This window comes from Schistocerca piceifrons, chromosome 6 (genome assembly GCF_021461385.2).
Source record: "Schistocerca piceifrons isolate TAMUIC-IGC-003096 chromosome 6, iqSchPice1.1, whole genome shotgun sequence".
NCBI classification, from domain to species: Eukaryota; Metazoa; Arthropoda; class Insecta; order Orthoptera; family Acrididae; genus Schistocerca; species Schistocerca piceifrons.
Genome location: NC_060143.1, coordinates 196,072,117 through 196,095,389, shown reverse-complemented (window position 1 = coordinate 196,095,389; position 23,273 = coordinate 196,072,117). Strand labels below are relative to the sequence as shown.

At 38.4% G+C, this 23,273-nt stretch overlaps 1 protein-coding gene across 1 annotated transcript in view; it reads right to left on the bottom strand.

Annotated features, from left to right (window-relative positions):
* Positions 1–23,273, bottom strand: part of LOC124802952 (lymphoid-specific helicase-like) — a 149,930-nt gene that overhangs the window by 92,006 nt on the left and 34,651 nt on the right. Inside the window, 2 exon segments of the mRNA XM_047264041.1 lie at positions 14,331–14,510; positions 19,288–19,507. Coding sequence (XP_047119997.1) covers positions 14,331–14,510; positions 19,288–19,507 — 400 coding nt within the window.

Sequence of the window (23,273 nt, the reverse complement as noted above, 5' to 3'; positions counted from 1 at the left end):
ATGTGGCATGATCAACTGTATTCCTTCCTCCGCTACTATTTATATCGCAATGGCTTGTTATAAAGCTGAAAATTAGTGACTATTGGTCCAGAAAGACCAATGGAACACTAGTTTCCAGTGAAATTATGTCCATAGTCAGTTTTCTGTTATTTTCATAATGTTTCACTTTAGCAACAACTCTGCCAATAACCAAGGAGAATGTTATCTAAAATTAAAAATGTACTTGATAAAGTGTGTAGAACATTCCACAGTGCATTTAATCTACAACAGATATTCTGTATTGAAGTGCCATACATGGTCCTTTGACAGCCATTTGGGCCCCATAGCGGTGTCCTTTGAGGGAGGATTTCAATTTGGGTAATAGGAAATAGGATGCTAGTGCCAAGTCATGAATGTAACAGGTTTTGGGAATCGCTCAGATGCCATCAATTGTCAGGCAGGCAATGACCTCTGAGCAGGTGTGGCTGGGTGCAATGTGATGCAATTTCCAATATCAGGCAATGGCTGGCCTCACCTGGTTGACCCTTCTCTTCAGTCTTCTCAGTACTTGTAGGTACAAAGAACCATTCACTGTCTGCCCTCAGCTGCAGATTCCCAGTCGGCCACCCCCTTAGCACGAAAGAAACCAAGAAGCATGGCTCATTTGAGCCATATGTGGAGGAGATGATGATGATTGCGGACCATTCACATCGCCAAATCTACAGTAATCTGGTGTCCACTGTCATCTTATCAATGCCAACTGCCTCTGCGACCACGCTCACTTCTAACCCACAGTCCGAATTCACCATTTGCTGCATGTATTGCACATTGTTATCAGCCAGCATGGGGCTCATCCTCTACGTACTCTCGGCCACCTTTGAAGAAGCTCGGGCCGCTTAGGAACTGCAGTTTGTAACATATATTCAACTTTGAACACTTGGCGATCATGGCCAATGCCTCAGTACCTTATTTACCCAGGCCAACACAAAATTCGATGGCGCAACACTATTCAATCATTTGCTACATTTTGTGCTTGCACAGTCACTCAGCAGGATTCCACTAAAACCATAATCTCGCCCGAACAAAAGCTCACAAGTGACTGGCACTAGATACATGTTTATGGTTCGGCCCCCACCACCACACAGAACGCATGGCGCAAGCTCACTGTGACGTACTGTCACATAAGGGAAAAAAATTGTTCCCCACACTTTTCATACATACTTTGTAGTGACAACACACATGAACTCAAATGTGCGACAGGAGCACACTATCATCAATTTTTATTTGAGCCCTGAGTAGTTCCACTGTCTACATGGGAAAAACCTTCTGGTTAAAAGCAATACCAGTATTTGACAATATTTGGTTTCTCTTATTTTCTAATAACCAAATTAATTAATTAAAACACACACACACACACACACACACACACACACACACACACAACAACAACAACAACAACAACAACATTTCAAGTAGCCATAGCAGCACCACTACCAAAGTTTTTCAATTTTAAATAAACTTTTTAGAAGGCAGAAGTAATTTTTATTAGTAAAATTTGCATTGGTTTGAAATATTGCATTATTATCAAAATGGGAAAAGTAATTAGTGCTATTTTAATGACAATAGTGAAAGAAAAGAGTAACACATGGCACAAGAATTGGTACAGCATTGCCGAGACAATAACGTCCCAGTTGGTTTGTGTCAAGGCTTAAGGTACGCGTGTACATCCAGTGCACAAGACCTGGTCTACACTGTAGTTTCTCATGTCATTGCCCGACATCCATTGTACTCCACAATGGCACCAACATTAGTCTGGAAACATTTTTACGAAGTGACATAGTAATGAAGTATAAAGCTTCACTTCTATGAAATAATAAAAAACAAAGTAATTTATGGTAACAGTAATAAATTAAAAACTTACCAACAACTTGTCTGCTGCCTGTATCTACATAATATGCCTTTATCTGCTTGTACCCCATGAACGCTGATAAATTAACATGAAAGATAGAGCTCTTCATCCTCAGTTTTCACCCAGTAACACTGACTACGAGTAATGCTCAAATAGTAGTATGTTCTCCAATTACAAAACAATTTCTGGACAAAGCTTTGAAAAATTAATGACATTAGGAGGATACTGGTGATATTTTGCAGTGCTAAACCACTTACTGCTTTTCGACAAAAGCAGCCAACGATGGACAGACTGTTTTTTTTTTTTTTTTTTTTACCTCATTTAATATTTTGATTCAATGTATCTTGAAACTGAGGGAGTTGAAATTTTTCAATCTTTGTTCCATTTCTACATTAATTACAGGAAATAGGTATAAAAACCAAAAATTGGTTGTTTCAGAATTCTATAACAACCGATTTTTACAATCAAGCTAAACTGGTGTGGTTGGGAAAAAAGAAAAAAACTGATATAACCAAAAACTGGTTGTTTCAGAAAATACCACCATCCCTAGTTCATAATCATGGAACAACTGAAGTTGTACTCTTCCCAATAAGAGGCTAAATGTGCCAAAACTAAAGAACAAACAAACATATTACAATGCTTACCCTAAAGTAGTTCAATAAAAGAAGTGCAAATGTTTAACGTCTGTAATATGACAAACATCAGACACGAAGGAGAGTGACAAAGTCTAGGGAAAGAATACAAAACCACCAGGAGTTGCAAATTATTATTCTAGTATGGTGGAGAGTTTCATCTGTATCTAGCAATAGAGCTTTATGACACCTGCACCACAGAAAAGAGGAACGCTGGAAGAGGAAGGTCCTCTGATGAGAACCTTGGTAAGTTTTACTGGTAAGCACTTTTCCAAAATTATTGACTATGTGTACTTACCAATAGTCCAACGAGCACATGCGCAATTTGCAAGTACGTATACAGAACACACTAAATACCACCAATGTTGTGCTATGTTTCAAGGCTTATCATACAAAGAAAAATAATTGTCTGTAGAGGATGACACATGAACAATGAAATACATTAATATTTTTCTAAAAATATATGCAACACTAAAAAATAAGTTTTTAACTTTACCAGAGCTGGTCCAAAGCTGCCTGTAGTTAGTTTATGACTACAATTAAAAGCACAACTTATGTTCACCAATGGTACAAAATTATACATAATCTAGTTCCGATACATGCCCATTATTTAGATGAAAACAAAATGTGTTTTGTCATCCTTTGTTATTTGGTTTTAGAGGTTGCCTAAGGAAACTGTTTGGATTCGTCTACTATTACAGTGAATTTCATAAATTACAATAAAAACTAAAAATTTAAGTTCCACTGCACAAAGAAATCTAGAATGGAGAGCAGCTATGAAGGCAGGTGTGTTGCGCATCCCCCCCCCCCCCCCCCCCCACACACACACACAGACAACCTTCCACATAGAATTAATTAATGTTCAACTCAATCTCAACATTCCCAATCGTATAAAATATCGAGATACATAATTTCTCTACATTAAATTCTATATGGTTGAAAAAGACAGAATCTGAAAGTAAAACAGCTGTAAAGAAAAACATAAAAAACCAGAAAAATCACTTCATGTGGTAACAAGGTATATATGCAAAACTTTATGCTGTTTTCGTATTTGTAAAAGCTTTCTTAAAAGCTCTAATTTATATATACTTATATATACATGTAAGTAATAACTAATATTTTTTCTATTATGTAACAGAAAGCAAATGAAAGCGCAGCATTGATGCTGAAATGTCAACAAAATGTCTCCGGGTGATACCACAGAAAGAAACAATTGTCTTTTGCTCAAGGCGGATACCTTCCTGGAACCGCTCGGCCACTGCGGCCGGCAGCGTTATAGTATGTGTATTTAATTGAATGATATATGTTCTTGAAGAAAACAGCATTGTTATGAGGTCAAAGGTGAAACTTGAGCTACTAATAATTTTTTATGCTGCTGCAGGCACAGTCACACAAATAAAGTCATAAGTAGCAGTAATTGGTACTTACATATTTCACAGCTAGAAATCTGAGCCATCATCTTCGCTGTCCACTGTAGATGAATCAGACACTGTCCAATGTAGATGAATCAGACTCAGCAAGATTTATGAAAAATGTATCCATAACCATGTCCCTGCCAATTTCCCTGTTGTATACTCTATGTTGCAGTTTTTCTGCATGTCTTACACAAGCTGCCCTTGCAGATGTTGAGATGCTGTCTATTGCCGCATGTGTAAGTCTATCAACATCTGCAATTTTGAATATATTGTTCTTTTCCACAATATATGCTTTCACCTGAGCCCATACCAGCTCGATTGGGTTGCAATGGCAATGGTATGGGGATAATCTTAACAATACCGTGTCCATACTGCTTTGCAATTTCGCCTGTCTCATAAACTCTGTATCCAGGCTTGTGTTGATTGGCAAGAACCAGCAATTCTGCTCTGGTATGCGACGAGTTATGAGGTATTCCATTAGATGACAGCCATGCAATAATGTCTGCCTTTTTGGAGTTCGTATTTGGAGCTTTGTTCACTTGCACTGAGTGGATGCTTGCATTGTCCACAACTATAACTGAAGATGCAGGAATATGTGGCAATAATTATTGTGTAAACCACCTTTTGAAGATGCTGTATATCATTGCAGAGTGGTAATCTCCAGAATTCTTATCTTTTGACGCCTTAAAAAAATCAGCTTACCCTGGGGAACAAAGCCAGTATCTGCTGATCTGACACGAAGCACTACAATTCTGTTACCCTTACCAACAAGAACATTTATCCACAGTACCCGCTGCTCATTTTCCAGCACGTAGCCCTTGGGTGGTTCTGATTAACAAAAGTTTCATCTAAGTAATAAATTCGAGATGTGCCAGCTTCTCTGATCTCCTGCATTGTTCTCAAATACAGTCCTTGCAGCTACAATATTGCTTTGGTCCATTAATAATTTCCTACCATCGTTTGTTTTCTGATACCTGAACCCCATGTCTTTCAGTATCCTCAACATGGTGTAGTGTAACGACGTAAGTTTCTTATAAACGATTTTCTTTTGACATATGACCATGTGTAGACTTCGTCACCTACGTCAGTTACAACCCACTTCAAAATTATTTATATTCTTTTTAAATTGTCTCAGAATGGTTCTTGAACGAAACACTAAAACATCATTTGAGTTGTATGCGCAGAATTACGTCTCAGTCCAATTGGTTTGCGTAAACTTTTTCAATTTTTAAATGTCGTTTGTTTCTCCTCAGAAATTATATTCATACACATTATCTGATTTAATCGATATCAGGACCACATTGAATAAACTTTTTGAGATTCGAAGTCACGATGAACGCTGTCAAAATTCAATCATCTTGTCAAATATATTATTAATTCATTCACATAATTCTTCATAAATAAATCCTCGGAACACGTATTTCAACTTTAATAGCATCCACTAGTTTATTATCTTCCTACATACAGACGTGAACCTGAGCCTTGACAAGACAAAACTAACAGTATCAATAAGATTAAACTCTCTACGACGTCATTGTTGTACAAAACATTACAAATTACTCATTTTCAATTTTTAGAAGCACGACGCAACAACTCGGTTTCAGGATCTTCTGTTGCTCTTAGGCTGTCGACCCGAGACGTATAGTGGCCAGCAATTTTCTCTCCGGTCCCGGCAACGAAGATGCTGTCTCCGTTCGTTGCGCCGCCCTCTCCGTACATGAAACATAAAAAAAATACAAAAACTTTAGACACTTCACAACCATTACAAATATTACAAAAATACATAAACAAAACTAAATTAAACTTATATTCACCTGCAAACTGGGCTGACACTGGGGGATGGGTGACACTTCAATTTCGTCCCACTACAATGGTCCATTTGCTTCCGTTAAAATTTTCAGCTTCTTTCATACGCAAAACTAGTTTCTCTGCTGTTGGATACTCGCCTTCAGCATATATGCTGAACACTATGCGTCGCTGAACGTTTTTCGCTAAATTGTCTAGTTCACTCACTTCTTTTTTGCGGTTTGTTGCTTCCTGGTGATTTGAAAACAGCTAAGCTGCAGGCTTGCACAGACATCTTACCTTCGCTGGATATTCTCTGAATGGTCCTCAGACCATCACTACAGGCTTCAGCTCTCTGCTCCTGGCATTTGGAAATAGCGCGACTCCTGGTGTTTGGCAATGGCGCAACCCGCACTTTGTGCTAGCGTGGATTCAGCGGAAGATTGTCTCAAAGTATTGGTACACATGGAACACTATTGCTCTTGCCTGTTTGTGTAGCACTTGGCGTGATTGCTTACCATCACTCATAATGAACACTATGAAGGCAGTCAGCACTCAGCAAGGAACGCTATGACTGAAATAAACAGTTAGAACTTCCGAACACAGCACGGCCCGCACAGAACAAAGACAAGAATGTCACTGGCACACGACTGGCCGTGAGTCACATGGTACACTTCCACATGCTTCTGCATCTTCGTAGCTGCTCTCCACTCTAACTTACAAGAAGTCAACCATTTCCGGCTTGCAAGAAGTGATTTGAAAGTAAAGCAACCCTTCAATTTACTACTACACAGAACAGAACATCCATGTCTTACTAACACTTTACAGAGACTACTCAATACACTCACTAAATCTCTTTGTTATTCTCAAGAATTTCATCTGCGCTGCTTTATACTAGTGAGTAGAGAGATAAGTACAAAGAACATGGGAATATAATGAGAAATGAAAAACTACAAGAAAATCCTTTACGATTGTACATCACTTATTTTTACTTGTTAATCATTATTCTGAACACTTCTAGTAACGGGAGCATGTCACTTAATAAACAATGAGGATGATGTCACAAACGAGCTGCCAGACAATGTTGGTTTGAATATTAGGTTTTTTCCCCCATATCCTCCTACCAGCTCATGAAAAGTCAATGCAAAATACATAAACCCATGCTGACACCCTCCTAGTTTTTGTACTGTAAAATGATAATATTACACAGACTGACAACAGTACTTGAATGAATTTTCACTCTGCAGTGGATGCTGCACTAATTTGAAATTTCCTGCCGGACATACTGTGTGCCGGACTAGGACTGAACCTGCGACGAGATTTGAGGGTGAAGCGATGCTGCAGGTTAAATGTGCTAGTAAAGTTTATTGGGCTTTTTTCATTGTTGCTGAGCCATATCAGCAAGATGCGACCAGTGAGACTGCAGTATAAACATATCGTAAGGCTTTAATGAAGTCACAGCCACTTTCTAACCTTGTGCATACTTAAAATGTTCAAGACGGGGCCCAAATCTCAACAGTGTTAACATCATGACAAAACATAATTCACAAGAACACACCCACCTTCATCGTTATTGTCAGGACGACTTGAAAACACTGTCAACTTACATTTCTTTACAGGTCTAATGATGTCACTGTCAACAGAAACAACCTCAGAACAATAAGAACTCTCATTCACAGTCATCTGGGTCTTCATTCTCACTAGGAACATCTGAATAATCATGGTTAAAAACCTCCATAAGCATTTCAGATCCGTTCATTTTCTTCCGTTTTCTTGGTGGCCACTTTAAAACCAGTGGGAACTTCCAGATGGAAATAGTAACTATTTGAAAGATAAAAATACGATCGAAACTCTAAATTAGCAAAATGTACAAGAAGCAATCAAGTTTGATACATTGGCTACTGGTGTACACATCTAAATAGATCCAGTAGTTAAAATACATCAAAGAAAATGGCATCTACAGACAGCATGTAGAAAACGCAACTTATCTCAAGATCTGTACTTAACAGATGGCGAGAAAAACACAAGTGAACTTGAGATCTGTCCACAATGTGTTAATTTAAAACGAATGCATCATTCTCACTGAACACTGGAGTAACTTATGTGCTCTTTACTAGTACTTCCTAATCTTTGTATGGAAAAGTATGTTCCACTCTGGACATTCCATTCTCAGTATGCTTTCATAAGAACTAAAAAGTGTGTGAGATAAGCCCTGGAAATAACTTGGGGCACAAAGCTTTTATAGTGCACTGATCCATGTCTCTGTCTAGCGAGTTGTGCACCTATCTCATGATACCTTACCGCCAAACAATGGTTCACGTGGAGCCATCACAGATTTAGTAAAGTCATTCTATATTTATAAAACAAACAAACTTATTTTGACCACGCATATATTTTCTTTCACTTCCATCAAGAGGGCGTAACGAAAATGCGTGGACATAGGTTACCAGATCAGGTCAAAGTTCCATCAACTTTGGGAGCAACTGAGACATAGAAAGAGTGGAGTGACTACACTTGCAACAATAAATTCTACACCTTAAATACATACATTTTTCTCTCTCGTCTGTTCTGTATGTAATACAAACGCCTAATTTCTTATTCAAACTACTGTTCACAAAACATTATTCACAGAGTAATTTCATGATTTCTAACAACAAAGGAATAATTAGTTCCAACTTACAGAACATGTAGAGCTAAAATTTTCAAAGAGCAAATAGCTAGTAGTTTATAAAATAATCTACCTCAGTCAAATGCCCTTATGCTCCTTGTACCAGTAAACATCTTAATTTTCACTAAAATTCCCTGTTTCAAAAATATGTGGGAACCTAAATAAAGATGGTATTAAAGAAAAACACTTGGGTAATAACCCACGAAAGATGAGGAGCCCTCATATGGTTTACCCAATACACATTCCACCACACAATTGATCTAAGCCTGAAGTGACACATGAAAGCAAGAAAATCGAGGTTTCTTGTGTAACTTAAAATTTCATAGTCCAACATAAAACTTCCCTTCACATGCCACTAAACATCATATAACCACTGCTTGACTATCCAGCTTTTTCATTCCACTGGTAAAGGAAGTACTGTCAAACGTCGCAAAATTTTTGATGACTGCAACTCATTTGATGAAAATTTCTTTCCAGGAAGACAGCCGGAAGAAATCACTTGGGAGTAAGTCTGGTTAACAGGATGGATATGGAACCAATTGAAAGCCCAATTCATGCACTTTTTGCCATTGTTGTCACTGGTGTGAGGGATGATGCATTGTCCTGGCGAAAAAGCACTTTTTTGAGTGCCAACCTGGGTCTTTTTTCAGGCACTGCAAGTTTCAAATGATCCAACAACGAAGCACAGTAGTATCCAGTTATGGTTCTGCCTTTTTTTAAAGTATCCTATGAGGATTATTGTTTGGGAATCCCAAAAAGAGTGGTCACCAACTTACCAGCTGACAAAATGTCTTTTACCTTATTCAGTGCACTTTTACCAGCCTTTGTCTACTGACTGCCTTGATGACTCTGGTGTGAGGATCCAGGTTTCATCCAAGTTGCAAATTGATGCAAAATGTCTCACACTTTGCGATTAAACATCACCACACACCATTCTGAAACGTTGTACTGGGCGCACATTCGGTTAACTGTGAGGAATCTCAGCACATAGCATCTTCGTAGCCAATTCTCTGTGCAGGATATTATACACATGCTCAGCTGAGATGCAGTCTCAGAAATCTCACAAATTTTTGACAGTCTTGCGCTATTATATCAGGCATTTGTTAACTGGACAGCAAGAGAGCACTTCATCTTTGGCACTTGTCCACCACATTTAAATTCATTAACTCAAAACTAAATGGTTTTCAACGATGGTGCGGAGTCCACATGAACTTCATCCAGTTCTGTTTTGATTCATGCAGAAATCCAAAACATCAAATGAAAATGTTTAATAAAGGCAAGAAACACGGCTTTCTACATTTTCAATTGCAGTTAACGCACTGACCAATTCAGACGGTTGTCAACAATGAACTGTATGCTGTACATTGTTGAAATTCTTTATATGATTCTTGCAATAATCAGGCTTACCACCAGGAAGGCACAACAAACACTCCATTCTTTCATTGAATTTACCAGACAGATGGAACCACCCTTGTTTAAGACACAAAGCGACAAAACCATGCAATTTGATACCCAATGTTCTTGGGGGCCACTGCAGCTTTTTTTTAAAAAAACAGAGAATGATGATGAGAATACACAAAATATCACAAACTCACAGGGGGAATGATTTGTATTTATGGAATTTTTTCACAATCTCAAAGGCATTCAGAAAGCCATGTTTCTCCGATGACCAAAATATTGGCAACAGTAACACTAGCCAAGATTTGGGATTCTGCAACTCTCTCACTGTGAGCCCAGCTGAGTCTGCTCAGTGGTCCAGCTTCTCCCAACACTGTGCTAATCTGAGAAGATCTTTGAGTGAGGTGCTACATGCCAAAGGCTGTACAGGCAGGAAACTTCAGATGATGTGTCTGCAACCGAATGCAACTACTCCTAAGGGGAAATATTGCAGCATACTTCTATAAGCAGGATTCTATCACTAGTGTTTATTTTCAACTTCTTATTTTTCTTCTAAATCAATTACTTTACTACTTAATGAAATAAGTACATTACACAGCCCTAATACAGTGGAATAAAGCTGAATTTTAGATAACTGTGTTTAACATAAGTTGTTATGTTTATAAATGCATACACATTTCAATTTTAGAGTATGTAATATACATGGAACTTTGGTTCATGATACAGTCAAACATACGGAGTTACGCACACTAAAATTGGTTAAACTCTAATGTTGGCAGCAGTTGGCCAATTTTTATGCACACACATCTTTCATCAAACACTGAATTAACTTTAGTGGCTTGTCTGTGCAGTCAACAATATTGGTTGTGGGATAGCATTTTATAAAGTGTCGTGTGAATACTTCGACTGAATAAACAGGTCATTGTGCCAGGTGCTACAGTGCTACACCGTGCATCCATCAGCTCAAGATGGAAGTAAGAATGGTATGATAAATCGAATCAGTCTTCAGTCGTGTTAAGTCTTGGAATCTCCTTGAGAACTACACTGAAACCCCGCATTTACACTTTTAAAAGGAATTAAAACAATGGTGTAAAATGCAGGAAAATGTAAAATGTGTGAAATAACTTTTTAAGTGGTAATAATTCAGGGTGATTCAAAAAGAATACCACAACTTTAGGAATTTAAAACTCTGCAACGACAAAAGGCAGAGCTAAGCACTATCTGTCGGCGAATTAAGGGAGCTACAAAGTTTCATTTAGTTGTACATTTGTTCGCTTGAGGCGCTGTTGACTAGGCGTCAGCGTCAGTTGATGCTAAGATGGCGACCGCTCAACAGAAAGCTTTTTGTGTTATTGAGTACGGCAGAAGTGAATCGACGACAGCTGTTCAGCGTGCATTTCGAACGAAGTGTGGTGTTAAACCTCCTGATAGGTGGTGTATTAAACATTGGTATAAACAGTTTACAGAGAATGGGTGTTTGTGCAAAGGGAAAAGTTCTGGATGGCCGAGAACGAGTGATGAAAATGTAGCACGCATCCAGCAAGCATTTGTTCGCAGCCCAGGAAAATCGACTCGCAGAGCTAGCAGGGAGCTGCAAATTCCACCATCAACTGTATGGAGAGTCCTACAAAAAAGGTTGGTTATGAAACCTTATCGGCTGAAATTGGTTCAAGCACTGTCTGCAGCTGATAAGATTAAAAGAATCTATTTCTGTGATTTTATCCTTGCTCAAATGGAAACAGATGACTCTTTCGTTTCAAAGTTTGTGTTTAGTGATGAAGCAACTTTCCACACTAACGGGAAAGTCAACCGTCACAATGTCTGTATATGGGGCACTGAGAATCTGCGGGAAACAACTCAGTATGAACGTGACTCGCCTAAGGTGAACGTTTTCTGTGCCATTTCAGCCAATAAAGTTTTTGGTCCCTTTTTCTTCGAAGGTGCTACTGTAACTGGACTACAGTATCTGGAGATGTTAGAGAATTGGCTGTTCCCTCAGCTCGAACAAGAATCACAACAATTCATATTTCAGCAGGATGGAGCGCCACCACATTGGCACTTATCTGTCTGTAACTACCTGAACGTCAACTACCCGAGGCGATGGATCGGCCGCCAGGCAGCCCGTGACAGAGCACTTCATCACTGGCCTCCAAGAAGCCCTGATCTTACCCCCTGCGATTTTTTCTTATGGGGGTATGTTAAGGATATGGTGTTTCGGCCACCTCTCCCAGCCACCATTGATGATTTGAAACGAGAAATAACAGCAGCTATCCAAACTGTTACGCCTGATATGCTACAGAGAGTGTGGAACGAGTTGGAGTATCGGGTTGATATTGCTCGAGTGTCTGGAGGGTGCCATATTGAACATCTCTGAACTTGTTTTTGAGTGAAAAAAAACCTTTTTAAATACTCTTTGTAATGATGTATAACAGAAGGTTATATTATGTTTCTTTCATTAAATACACATTTTTAAAGTTGTGGTATTCTTTTTGAATCACCCTGTATTATGAGAAGGAAAGTTGCTACTCACCATATAGTGGAGACACTGAGTCGCAGATAGGCACAGCAAAGAGACTCTCACAAAGCTTTCGGCCATTAAGGCCTTCCTCAACACTACACTACACACACACACACACACACACACACACACACACACACACACAACTGCAGTCTCAGGCAACTGAAACCACACTGCGAGCAGCAGCACCAGTGCATGATGGGATTGGCGTCTGGGTGGGGGTAAGGAGGAGGCTGGGGTGGGGAGGGAGAGGGATAGCATGGTGGGGGTGGCAGGCAGTGAAGTGCTGCAGGTTAGACAGAGGGCAGGGGAGAGGTGGGGAGGGAAGTGGTGGGAAAGAAGAGAAGTAAAAAGACTTGAGTGTGATGGTGGAATGATGGCTGTGTGGTGCTGGAATGGGAACGGGGAAGGGGCTGGATGGGTGAGGACATGACTAATGAAGGTTGAGGCCAGGAGGGTTACGGGAAAGTAGGATGTATTGCAGGGAAAGTTCCCACCTGTGCATTTCAGAAAAGCTGGTGTTGGTGGGAAGGATTGGTATGGTGCAGGCTGTGAAACAGTCATTGAAATGAAGGCTTTCATGTTTGGTAGCGTGTTCAGCAACAGGGTGGTCCACTATTTTCTTGGCCCAGTTTGTCAGTGGCCATTCATTCAGACGTGAATGGAGCATGACCATTGACAAACTGTGACCAAGAAACAAGCAGACAACCTTGTTGCTGAACACACTGCCAAACATGATATGCTTCATTTCAATGACTGCTTCACAGCCTGTGCCATCTGGATCCTTCCCACCAACAACAGATTTTCTGAATTGTGCAGGTGGGAACTTTCCCTGCAATACATCCTACTTTCCCATAACCCACTTGGCCTCAACCTTCATTACTCATTGTCCTCACCCATCCAGCCCATTCCCTGTTCCTATTCCAGCACAACACAGCCGTCATTGCACCACCACACCCAGTCTTTTTATTTCTCTCCTTTTCCACTACTTCCTCCCCCTCCCTCCATCTGACTTGTGTTATTTCTCTGTTGATGTAGGCCTTACTAGGTGAAAGCTTTGTGTGAGTCTTTTTGTTGTGCCTATCTGCAACTCAGCATCTCTGCTATATTGTGAGTAGCAACTTTCGCTTCTCATAATATCGTCATATTCCATCCTGGATTTTCCATTCTTTTATTTTTAAACGGTAAAAGTTATATATAGGAACCCCATTACATTTTCATAGATTATCTATGATACGTACATACAGGAATCAAAATACTCATTACAGACTCGCTCATATCCAATAAACGTTATCTTAATTTTGTAATATGTTTACCTGCTGATGTAATTGGAATTGGTAACTGTCTGGCAAGTAGAAACATTTGACCTAGTTTTATTCATAATAATTGATGTTTTTCAAAATTCTGCAGTTGTCTCATTCTTTATTTAAGTAATGAAACACTACACCAGCAGTTAGCAAAATCCTTTCTGAGAATTTATTCTTATTGTCTAGCGCAAACACTGACACACACACACACACACACACACACACACACACACACACACTGTTTACATGTGAAACATCTCCAGAAGTACTCCATGTGAAGTAGAAGTTGGCTGTGACAGGAGATAAACCATGGACAGCACTAACTTTTACTACTTCAAATCTATTGAACAGAGCACCCTGTTGTCAAGAAACTTAGCCACAATTAACACTACAAAGGACAAAGCCACACCAGCGTCATTTTATGTCGATTACATCAGTTTTTTCTCCACGAACATAGTTTCCTAAAGGGTAAACTGCGGAAAATTGTGATTACATTAATGCAAAACGAGGTGTGAATTAACATTGTGAACATAAGAAATTTGATAGGAGTGCCAGAAAATGCTGTAAACAGCTGGAAAATATTAACTCCGGGAGTGTGAAAGCAGGATGATACTATAATGATGAAGTATCCCAATTACTGAAACCAATAAGCCACTGTTAAGCATTTTCTTTATATATATTCTTGCTGTCATAAAAAAATGGAGTAGTACGAATAATACCTTCAACCATTCCAGTCCATCAATCTGATAACTGCGCAGCACACCACCTTCAAAGAGCACTGGTTGTTTTTGAGAAACAGTTTTCACATTATTTTCCTCATTTTTACAGGCATCTTCTGGAGATTTGTTAGGCTCTTTGTTAACTTCACAATTTCTTTTTTTGCTTGCATTCTGTATTGCCTGTTAAACAAATACTTCCAATTAATGTTTTCATATATAATGGTGATAACATTAATCTTTTTCCTCTATTTTTCAGCAGAAATTCTATTAGTAGAAAGTATTATAGCTGGACTTCAGATAAATAACACAAGTATTTGTAAACATCAAAGAACATTCTGTTTAGTGACATTGTTGCAACTGTGAGAATTAAGACTTATCAAGTACAAACCATTGCCAGGGCTGGCAGACAAGTACATACAGCACAGTAACTATCTTTTTCAGCCTATTCTGTCTGAAGATTACTTTAAATTAAATAATGCTTCGCGGAAACACTCACAGAACATTCATCTTTGAGAGTTATCATTGGCCAAGAATTAAGCTCTCCCCATAGCACAGAAACATTCTAAGGAAGACATACTGCCAGTCAAGAAACCAGTTATACTTTAGGGAATTGGATATACTGAGGACTTAAAAGTAGATTTTCTTGAGAATTTTTGAGAGTTGTATCAAGTGCTTTAATATACTGATATCATTACTTTTGTTCTTTGGGGCCCACAACGCAAAATATGTCTTTTAATGACATGATTATTTATGACTAATAGCCAAACATTGCTTCCAAATTTACATAAAGCCTACCACAACAGACTGTATTATCAATGCACACTCATGTCATCCAAAAGCCCACAAACTCGCATTCTTCCACACAATGCTGAACAGATTAATAAACTTCCCATTAGATGATGAAGCAATCCAGAGAGAAATAAAAAATCTTGGAATACATAGCCCAGCAAAATGATTATGACCCCAAAATTGTAACACAATTATACCACAATAAAACACAACATGAAGGGTATATATAAAAAACAAAGATGATGTGACTTACCAAATGAAAGTGCTGGCAGGTCGACAGACACACAAACATACACACAAAATTCAAGCTTTCGCAACAAACTGTTGCCTCATCAGGAAAGAGGGAAGGAGAGGGAAAGACAAAAGGATGTGGGTTTTAAGAGAGAGGGTAAGGAGTCATTCCAATCCCGGGAGCGGAAAGACTTACCTTAGGGGGAAAAAAGGACGGGTATACACTCACTCACACACACACACACACACACACACACACACACACACACACACACACACACATATCCATGCACATGGATGTGTGTGTGTGTGCTATGTAAAACCCATAAACGAAGCACTAGAAATACTCCATATTACACAAAAGGGAATACTGATGAAAATCCTTGAGGAAATAGAGATACATTCACATACATACAACAACCCAACAAATTTACTGAACGAACAAACCAAAAGTAAATATAAAAAAGTAAATATAAAACTTTATTGACATCATAAATCGGGAAAATGGGTAAAATAATAATATCTGTGATAACATCCATAATAACAGCGATAACATGAGCAGTGTAAAACAGATACAGAACACCAACATAAATCATAGACAACAAAAATCATTACGAAAAATTAAAAACGTAAAATAAAACTGAAACTAACCTTAGGCAAAAACATAATTAGAAACAAACCTGTTTGAAAAAGTAATCGTAAACAACTGAATTTCACACATTTATTTATAACGGTAACTATGTAAACGTTTAACATCGCTGACTCACCATCATCCAACTGTCAGAAAAGTAGCACATATGGAAAACAAGTAACATCCGATATACATCTGCACTCTACACCTGTGAGAAAGTAGTAATTCCAAAACAGACAGGACATGACAGCAGCGACAGTACATGTAAGGTAAAACACCTAATGATATATTATAAATTTTCAGATCATAGTTACAAAACCAGGGAAGGCGGTGGCAGTCTTGCACTGATACTTTTGTAAATCCATATCTTTGCCATTTTTTGTTCAATCTCATTGAAATTTTGCACACTTATGTATAGAGATTTAATATGATTTTTTTTAAAAATTCAGAATTTTTAATAACAATCTAATGCAGTGAGATAATTTTGAATTTTTTATTGCATTATTATTTAAAGTTACACTTTTTCATAATTTCGAGGCAAATTCGGCAAATTTTTTTAATGGTAAAATAATCTACACTAATAGGTGTACAATTAAGTGCAGTAACTTTTTGGTAAATTAATGCTATTATTTTCTGTGATATTTTGGATTCGAACATTTTTTACAAGCAAACTTTTCAATATATTATCAACCACAAAACTGTGTATAATATCTCGATTAAAATTTTGTTCCACTTAAATATTGCTTCAAAGTAAAAGAATAGGTGTGCCAAATTTCATTGCAATCCTTCCAGTAGTTTCTGATATGTGTTCCTGAAAGCAGAAAAGTTTGGATGAAATGTAAAAATATCTATCATACCTTAGCTAAAACTGCCCATATCCATATTCCATTTCTTCCTCATCATCCTCTACAGCTTTTTAGCTTCTCTGTTCCTTTGCCTAGCAATTTTTTTGTATGTTATGGACTGAAGTCTCCGCCTTCACGATTGTTTGCTTATCGATGATCTGCACTATCTGTTCAGTAAAGACTCCAGGTGTAAATCCCAACTTGCTGAGAATGTGAAGTCTTGCCACATTCCCATCATTAAACACTGCTGCAGCTTCCAAAGCAGAAATCCTCACCACCAAATAGGAAACAAACACAGTCTTTGGACATATTTTCCTAATAAGAGCATTGAAACTTTCATTTGCGTTCTGTGTTTTCCCATGCAGACATTTTTCTAGCAGTTCTGGTGAAGCTAGTGCTCTAAAAGTTGTTTAATGGCCATTGAAACTTCATAAGGAAGGTTATTTTTATGAGTATAAGCTTCCCCACTTTCCTTACTTTTCAAAAATTTGCACTATTCATTAGAACAGAGGCCATACTGAGGTGTAGTGTGTCAACAAGTAATGAAACCAAATGGCCCATACTGCTTTCCTCTTACTGTCCAAGCTTGTGAGGTTACTTCTAATTGCAGCATCATAATAGACTTGTAGGCTGTCAATTCTCTTCTTTGTTAGTCTGTTTTTACCTCCCAGTGGCTTCCCATCCTCTAGTAGCTTGCCTTTGTTGTCTGCAACAAGTCTTCGGAGTCGTCCACCCATCCTCTTCTGAATATGTCCTAAGTACTCCAGTTTCCCAATAGTGCAATCTTTTCCACAGGGCTGACTTTCAACTACATTCTTGAAAGCACTAGAGTCTCCACTCCTAAATACTGTACGTATCTTACTCCATACTTTTGCAAAGATCTATGGAAAATGAATTTCATACCTGCAGCTTCCATTCCACCACTGAAGCCTGCATAATTTCTGCTACAAACAGCTTTATGGGATTCTTGCCATTCTGTTTCTTTACCTGCATCAATATATTTCTTGTGCAAGGAACATGCAGAACAATATTTAGACATCACCTCTAAGTCTAATACTTTTCCAGTGTCGACACTAATGATTGTTGAAGCTCCATGCAGTGAAGTATGCCCCCTCTTCATCCAGGAACTGTCACAGGAAACTGCTATATTGTTGCTATTAGTTGCTTCACAATTTTCTTGAATTGCCCCCAGGACTGTCATTTTCATGCTCTCTTCACTCACTTCTGCAACTGCATTTAGGAGAGCAGTATTCATTGCAGAAAATTTTAGGGGAGGACCAGGCATGTTCATAATACCACATAAAAGGTTTCCACCATCTCTTCCAATCCCTATACATCTTAGTCCATAAGCAAATCTCATATTGGCTTCATAGATTCTATTACTGACCTTTGGTGTCTTGAATGGTCTGTCAGCATCACAGTTTTGACACAAAATGTGCAATGTGCAAACCAAACCTTCTCTCTTTCCATCATCAACCAAATCCACATTTCCTCCACAAACAGAGCACTTGCAGGCTTTTCTAAGTGCTTCTGCCACAATTCTGAAACCTGTATTTCTGTCATGATTTGTTTCTTATGACACAATCCCTGTCCCAACTTTTATTTTAGATGCACTTGGAGACAAGCTAATGTTTGCATCTGCAGGCCCGACCCTAACCTCAATGTCAGTTTTTCGCTTTATATTGGAAATATGGGACATATTTTTTAAATACTTTTCCAGGCCTAGGCATTGTAAAAAGGGATCAAAAGATTCAACCTTGCACAAAAAATGGCACAATAAATCAAGCGTCACTCGAATTCCACTGAATAGCACAGAACTTGTTTACAACACTCCACAGCCTTCTATACCACACTGATTGAACCAGAAAATGGCTCCACAGCCTTCTTTACAACACTGCTGTTATGTATACAAAAAATTACAGCCTTCTAAAGCTATATTTTCTAGGTTCACAGGCCAAATTCTGCAATAAAATTTTTCCTCCATTTGGTACATTGAAAAGCGGGCTTGGCGCATTAAACTTATTAGGGTTTTAATTAATTTTTTTTTTAGTTCGAATTTCAAGGAACAAATTTGGGATAATAATCTCGATTATATTTACTATCGTATCAAATAAGCAAATAAAAATAATTTGTAAATTTTTCATTATTTCTGCCACCGTCTCCCCTTAAGACCATCTCTTACCTATGTATTTACAGAACACCTGACAATGGCAATTTGCCAAAACGGGCTCATTGTGAATGAGATAAAATATAAACAACTTACATAGCACTGTATCTGGCTATTATTCATAAATAATACTGATATCAGTTCTGAACTTCATGTACCATAAATATAAAAAATTACAAAAATTCATCTACCATGTGGTATCCTTTTAAGTCAAAAGTGCTCTCTCCTGATACTGTGTCATTACACTGAACTGAAAGGGATTGAAATTAATTAAGAAAAATGGTTAATACTTACATCTTTATCAATTACTGTAGAAATATCGTAATTGTCATTATATGGATATTTTCTCTTATTTGAAACTGGCTTTTTGATGTTTTGCACAGCAGGAGTCTCACCCTTTGGAAGCACATTACATTCATTTCTGTCGCGTAAAGCTCTATTAGAAAGCGGTGCTAGTTTTGAACTCTGAGTTGATTGTGGACCAGCTGTGTCAATTTTCTTTTTTCTTTCCTTTCTGAAATAATTAGACATACAAACACATAAGAAAACCAAGTTTGAATTTTTTTTTAGGGAATGCAGACTGCTTCAACAATCTCGTAAGTTAATTTTATATAAGATAACTCACATAACTGTGCCCTCTAGCAACCATTCCACCTCCACAGCAGTCCACCCCACTGGCATGTAACACACTAAGTTTGATATTTTTTGTACAATTTTTGCAGTCAAGGTGGCTGTGACATGCAAAAATTCCACTGCCATAGTACATAATGGCCACCAAAAGCACGAAAAGTGATTATGGTTACATGACTGGTGGCACTCATCATTCCTGAACTCAGGAATCCCCGGTTCATCGAATGTGCGCCAATCAAAATGCATAGCTTGCCTGAGGTGACTGCCATTTGGCACAATTCAAGGAGCAAAACTAAGAGCTGATTTCACATACATCACTGACTGGAGATCAATTTTGAACTTAGTTCAGAAATTTAACCCTGTTCAAAATCCATTATATTGTGTAACACACTTGGAAACATCATTAAAATCAACTACAGACAATTACTGCACTTTGACCATGCATAGTTGATACACAGAATTTATCATTGTAAGATATCATTTTCCAAAGATGGAGGAACGTAAGAAGAAAAAAGGTGCAATTTTCAAACTTTTCTTCACCTGAAAAATTTCTGGAAATCATACTGGGTCATCAAAACAACAATATGATGCAAAAAAAAGAAAGTATGAGCAACAGAGAAAATGCATGAAAGGAAGTTGCTGTTTACGTAATGCAAAGAACAGAGACAAATCGTGACTGGGAAAGTCAGAAAATGTGTTATGACAATATTAGGAAAAGGACTATAAAGGCATCCGTTCATGACAAGGTATAATTTTAAGATGCACTTTACAATTTTTTTAATTTCATCTTTATATGTAATCACACATGCTGCGTGAAGTTGGGCAAAACCAGAGAAAAGTTACGAACATTGAAACATGTAAGACTGAGGGTTGTGGAAGTCACAATTTATTCATTTCCAAGTCCAATAATGAAAATTCGTATTTTCATCACAAAATTATATGTGGCTGACTGTGGCCATTTTACTATGTTTTGGTAAATATTTAAAAACAAATTTGCAGCGTATAATTCAGTTTCTTTTTCTGATACAGATTTAAATAATACTGAAAGTCACAGTTACTTAACAAAAGTACACACAAAATTGGTATTTGATTGTGTTACCGACATTTCTTAGACATGTACAAGGTTTCTGACACTGCTGGCCATAAATCCCTATTGAGCAAACTAGCAGCACTAGGTATAAGAGGAACAACAATAAGGGGTTTCAGTTTTACTTGGGAAACAGGCGGCAAAAGATAGACATTCTTGATGTCTGCCGACAATCAGTTTTAGTAAAACAACTATCAGACAAGAAACACAAACATGGGTACATTCCTCAGGACAGTGTATTGGGTCCAATTCTGTTATTAATATATCTCAATGACTTCCCAGATACTGTAAGACATAGATGAAGTTTTCTTTGCCAATAATGGCAACATGATAGTCACTGATATAACATCAGAACTATTACAGAAAGCAAATGAAACCCTCAAGGACGTTTACAGTTGGGCAGCATGTAATAAATAAACATTGACCATAAAACATGGAGTGAACATTCTGAAATACTGGCAAAAACAGTGTCATCAGCATACTATGCTCTTATGGTGTTATAAGACAACAAGTGTCTCGTGCAGTTGTTAGATTGGTTACTGCTGCTAACGACGACCGATGAAAATCGTTCAACATGACAGAAGTGCAATCATTCCGCAAATTGCTGCAGATTGCTGCAGATTTCAATGATAGGCCATCAACAAGTGTCAGCATGCGAACCACTCAACGGAACATCATCGATAAGGGCTGCTGGAGCCGAAGGCCCACTCGAGTATCCTTTATGACTGCATGATACAAAGCTTTACAAGTCATCTGGGTCCATCAACACCAACTTTGGACGGTTGATTACTGGAAACATGTTGCCTGGTCTGATTAGTTTCGTTTCAAATTGTATCGAGCGGATGGACATGTATAGGTATGGAGACAACCTCATGAATCCATGGACCCTGCATGTCAGGCAGCAGGGGACTGTTCAAGCTGGTGGAGGCTCTGTAATGGTGTGGGGTATGTGCAGCTGGTGTGATACCTGGGACCCCTGATATGTCTAGATACGACTGACAGATGACACGTATGTAAGCATCCTGTCTGATCACCTCCATCCATTCATGTCCTTTGTGCATGCCGAAGGACTTCGGCAGTTCCAGCAAGACAATGTGACACCCCCAAATGTTCAGAATTGCTACAGAAAGCTACAGGAACACTCTTCCGAGTTTAAACACTACTGATGGCCACAAAACTCACCAGACATGAATGTTATTGAGCATATCTGGGATGCCTTGCAACGTGCTGTTCAGAAGAGATCTCCAGCCCCTCATATTCTTACAGATTTATGCACAGCCCTGCAGGATTCATGGTGTCAACTCCCTCCAGCACTACTTCAGACATCAGTCAAATCCATGTCATGTCGTGTTGCAGCACTTCTGCGTGATCACAGGGGGCCTACACAATATTAGGCAGTGTACCAGTTTCTTTGGCTCTTCAGTGTATTAGCCTACATACATTCAGTTCTTAGCTATGGGATTCTTTTCTGGGGATCAAATGCACGAAACAGGGCATAATTTTTTTTACTGCAGGGGGAGGTCATAAGAAAAATAATGAAGTACTAGTCAGGCTCACTGTAAAGTGCTACTAAAAAACTGGACATCCTTACTCCATCATATGAGTACATAAATCAATCTGTGGTGCCTATCAGGGAAGTATTACTAAATACTGCACTAATAGTTCTATACAGAATCATGGAACAAGAGCCAGTTTGAAGTTATATTTGCTAAGGAAACACAAACAAAAAAACTCAAAACAACATTTTAATTGGGGGATAAAATTGTATAATTAATCATCAAAGGATGTGAAGAAGATTACTAAAAACACATTTGTTTCAAAAGGCATCTAAAACATTCTTCACAAACAGTACATATTACACAATTAGAGATTAATATATCAAAAAACAAAGATGATGTAACTTACCAAACGAAAGCGTTGGTATGTTGATAGACACACAAACAAACACAAACACACACACACACACACACACACACACACACACACACAGAATTCAAGCTTTCGCAACCCACGGTTGCTTCATCAGGAAAGAGGGAAGGAGAGGGAAAGACGAAAGGATGTGGGTTTTAAGGGAGAGATTATGTAGATGACTAAGATTTGTGGATAGTAATGAAAGGGAATAACCACAGCACCTGATCACATTTCAGTATTTATGATTACAATTTAGTGCTTTCGCAAGGACCATGTGTCAAGATGTAAAGTATATGGTAGTAATGTCAATTGGCTTAGTTTCCCAGCAGACATAGTTGAATATGGAATCAGGAACTGAAGCAAGGGAGCAAGGGACACAGCAGCATCATCTCAGTCCAAGAGTCACTGGTGGTGGTTTTTTGTGTGTGTGTGTGTGTGTGTGTGTGTGTGTGTGTGTGTGTGTGTGTGTGTGTGTGTGCTCTTCCTGATGTAACCAAAAACCTGAGAGAAAACCTCAGTTCACTTGTACTTAGAGTCCACAGTGATACTGTAATCATTGGAGGAGACTAACCACCGAACAATCAATTGGGATAAATGTAGTTTTGTTAGTGGTGGGTGTGACGACATTGTGCAAAACTTGCCTTTTCCGAAA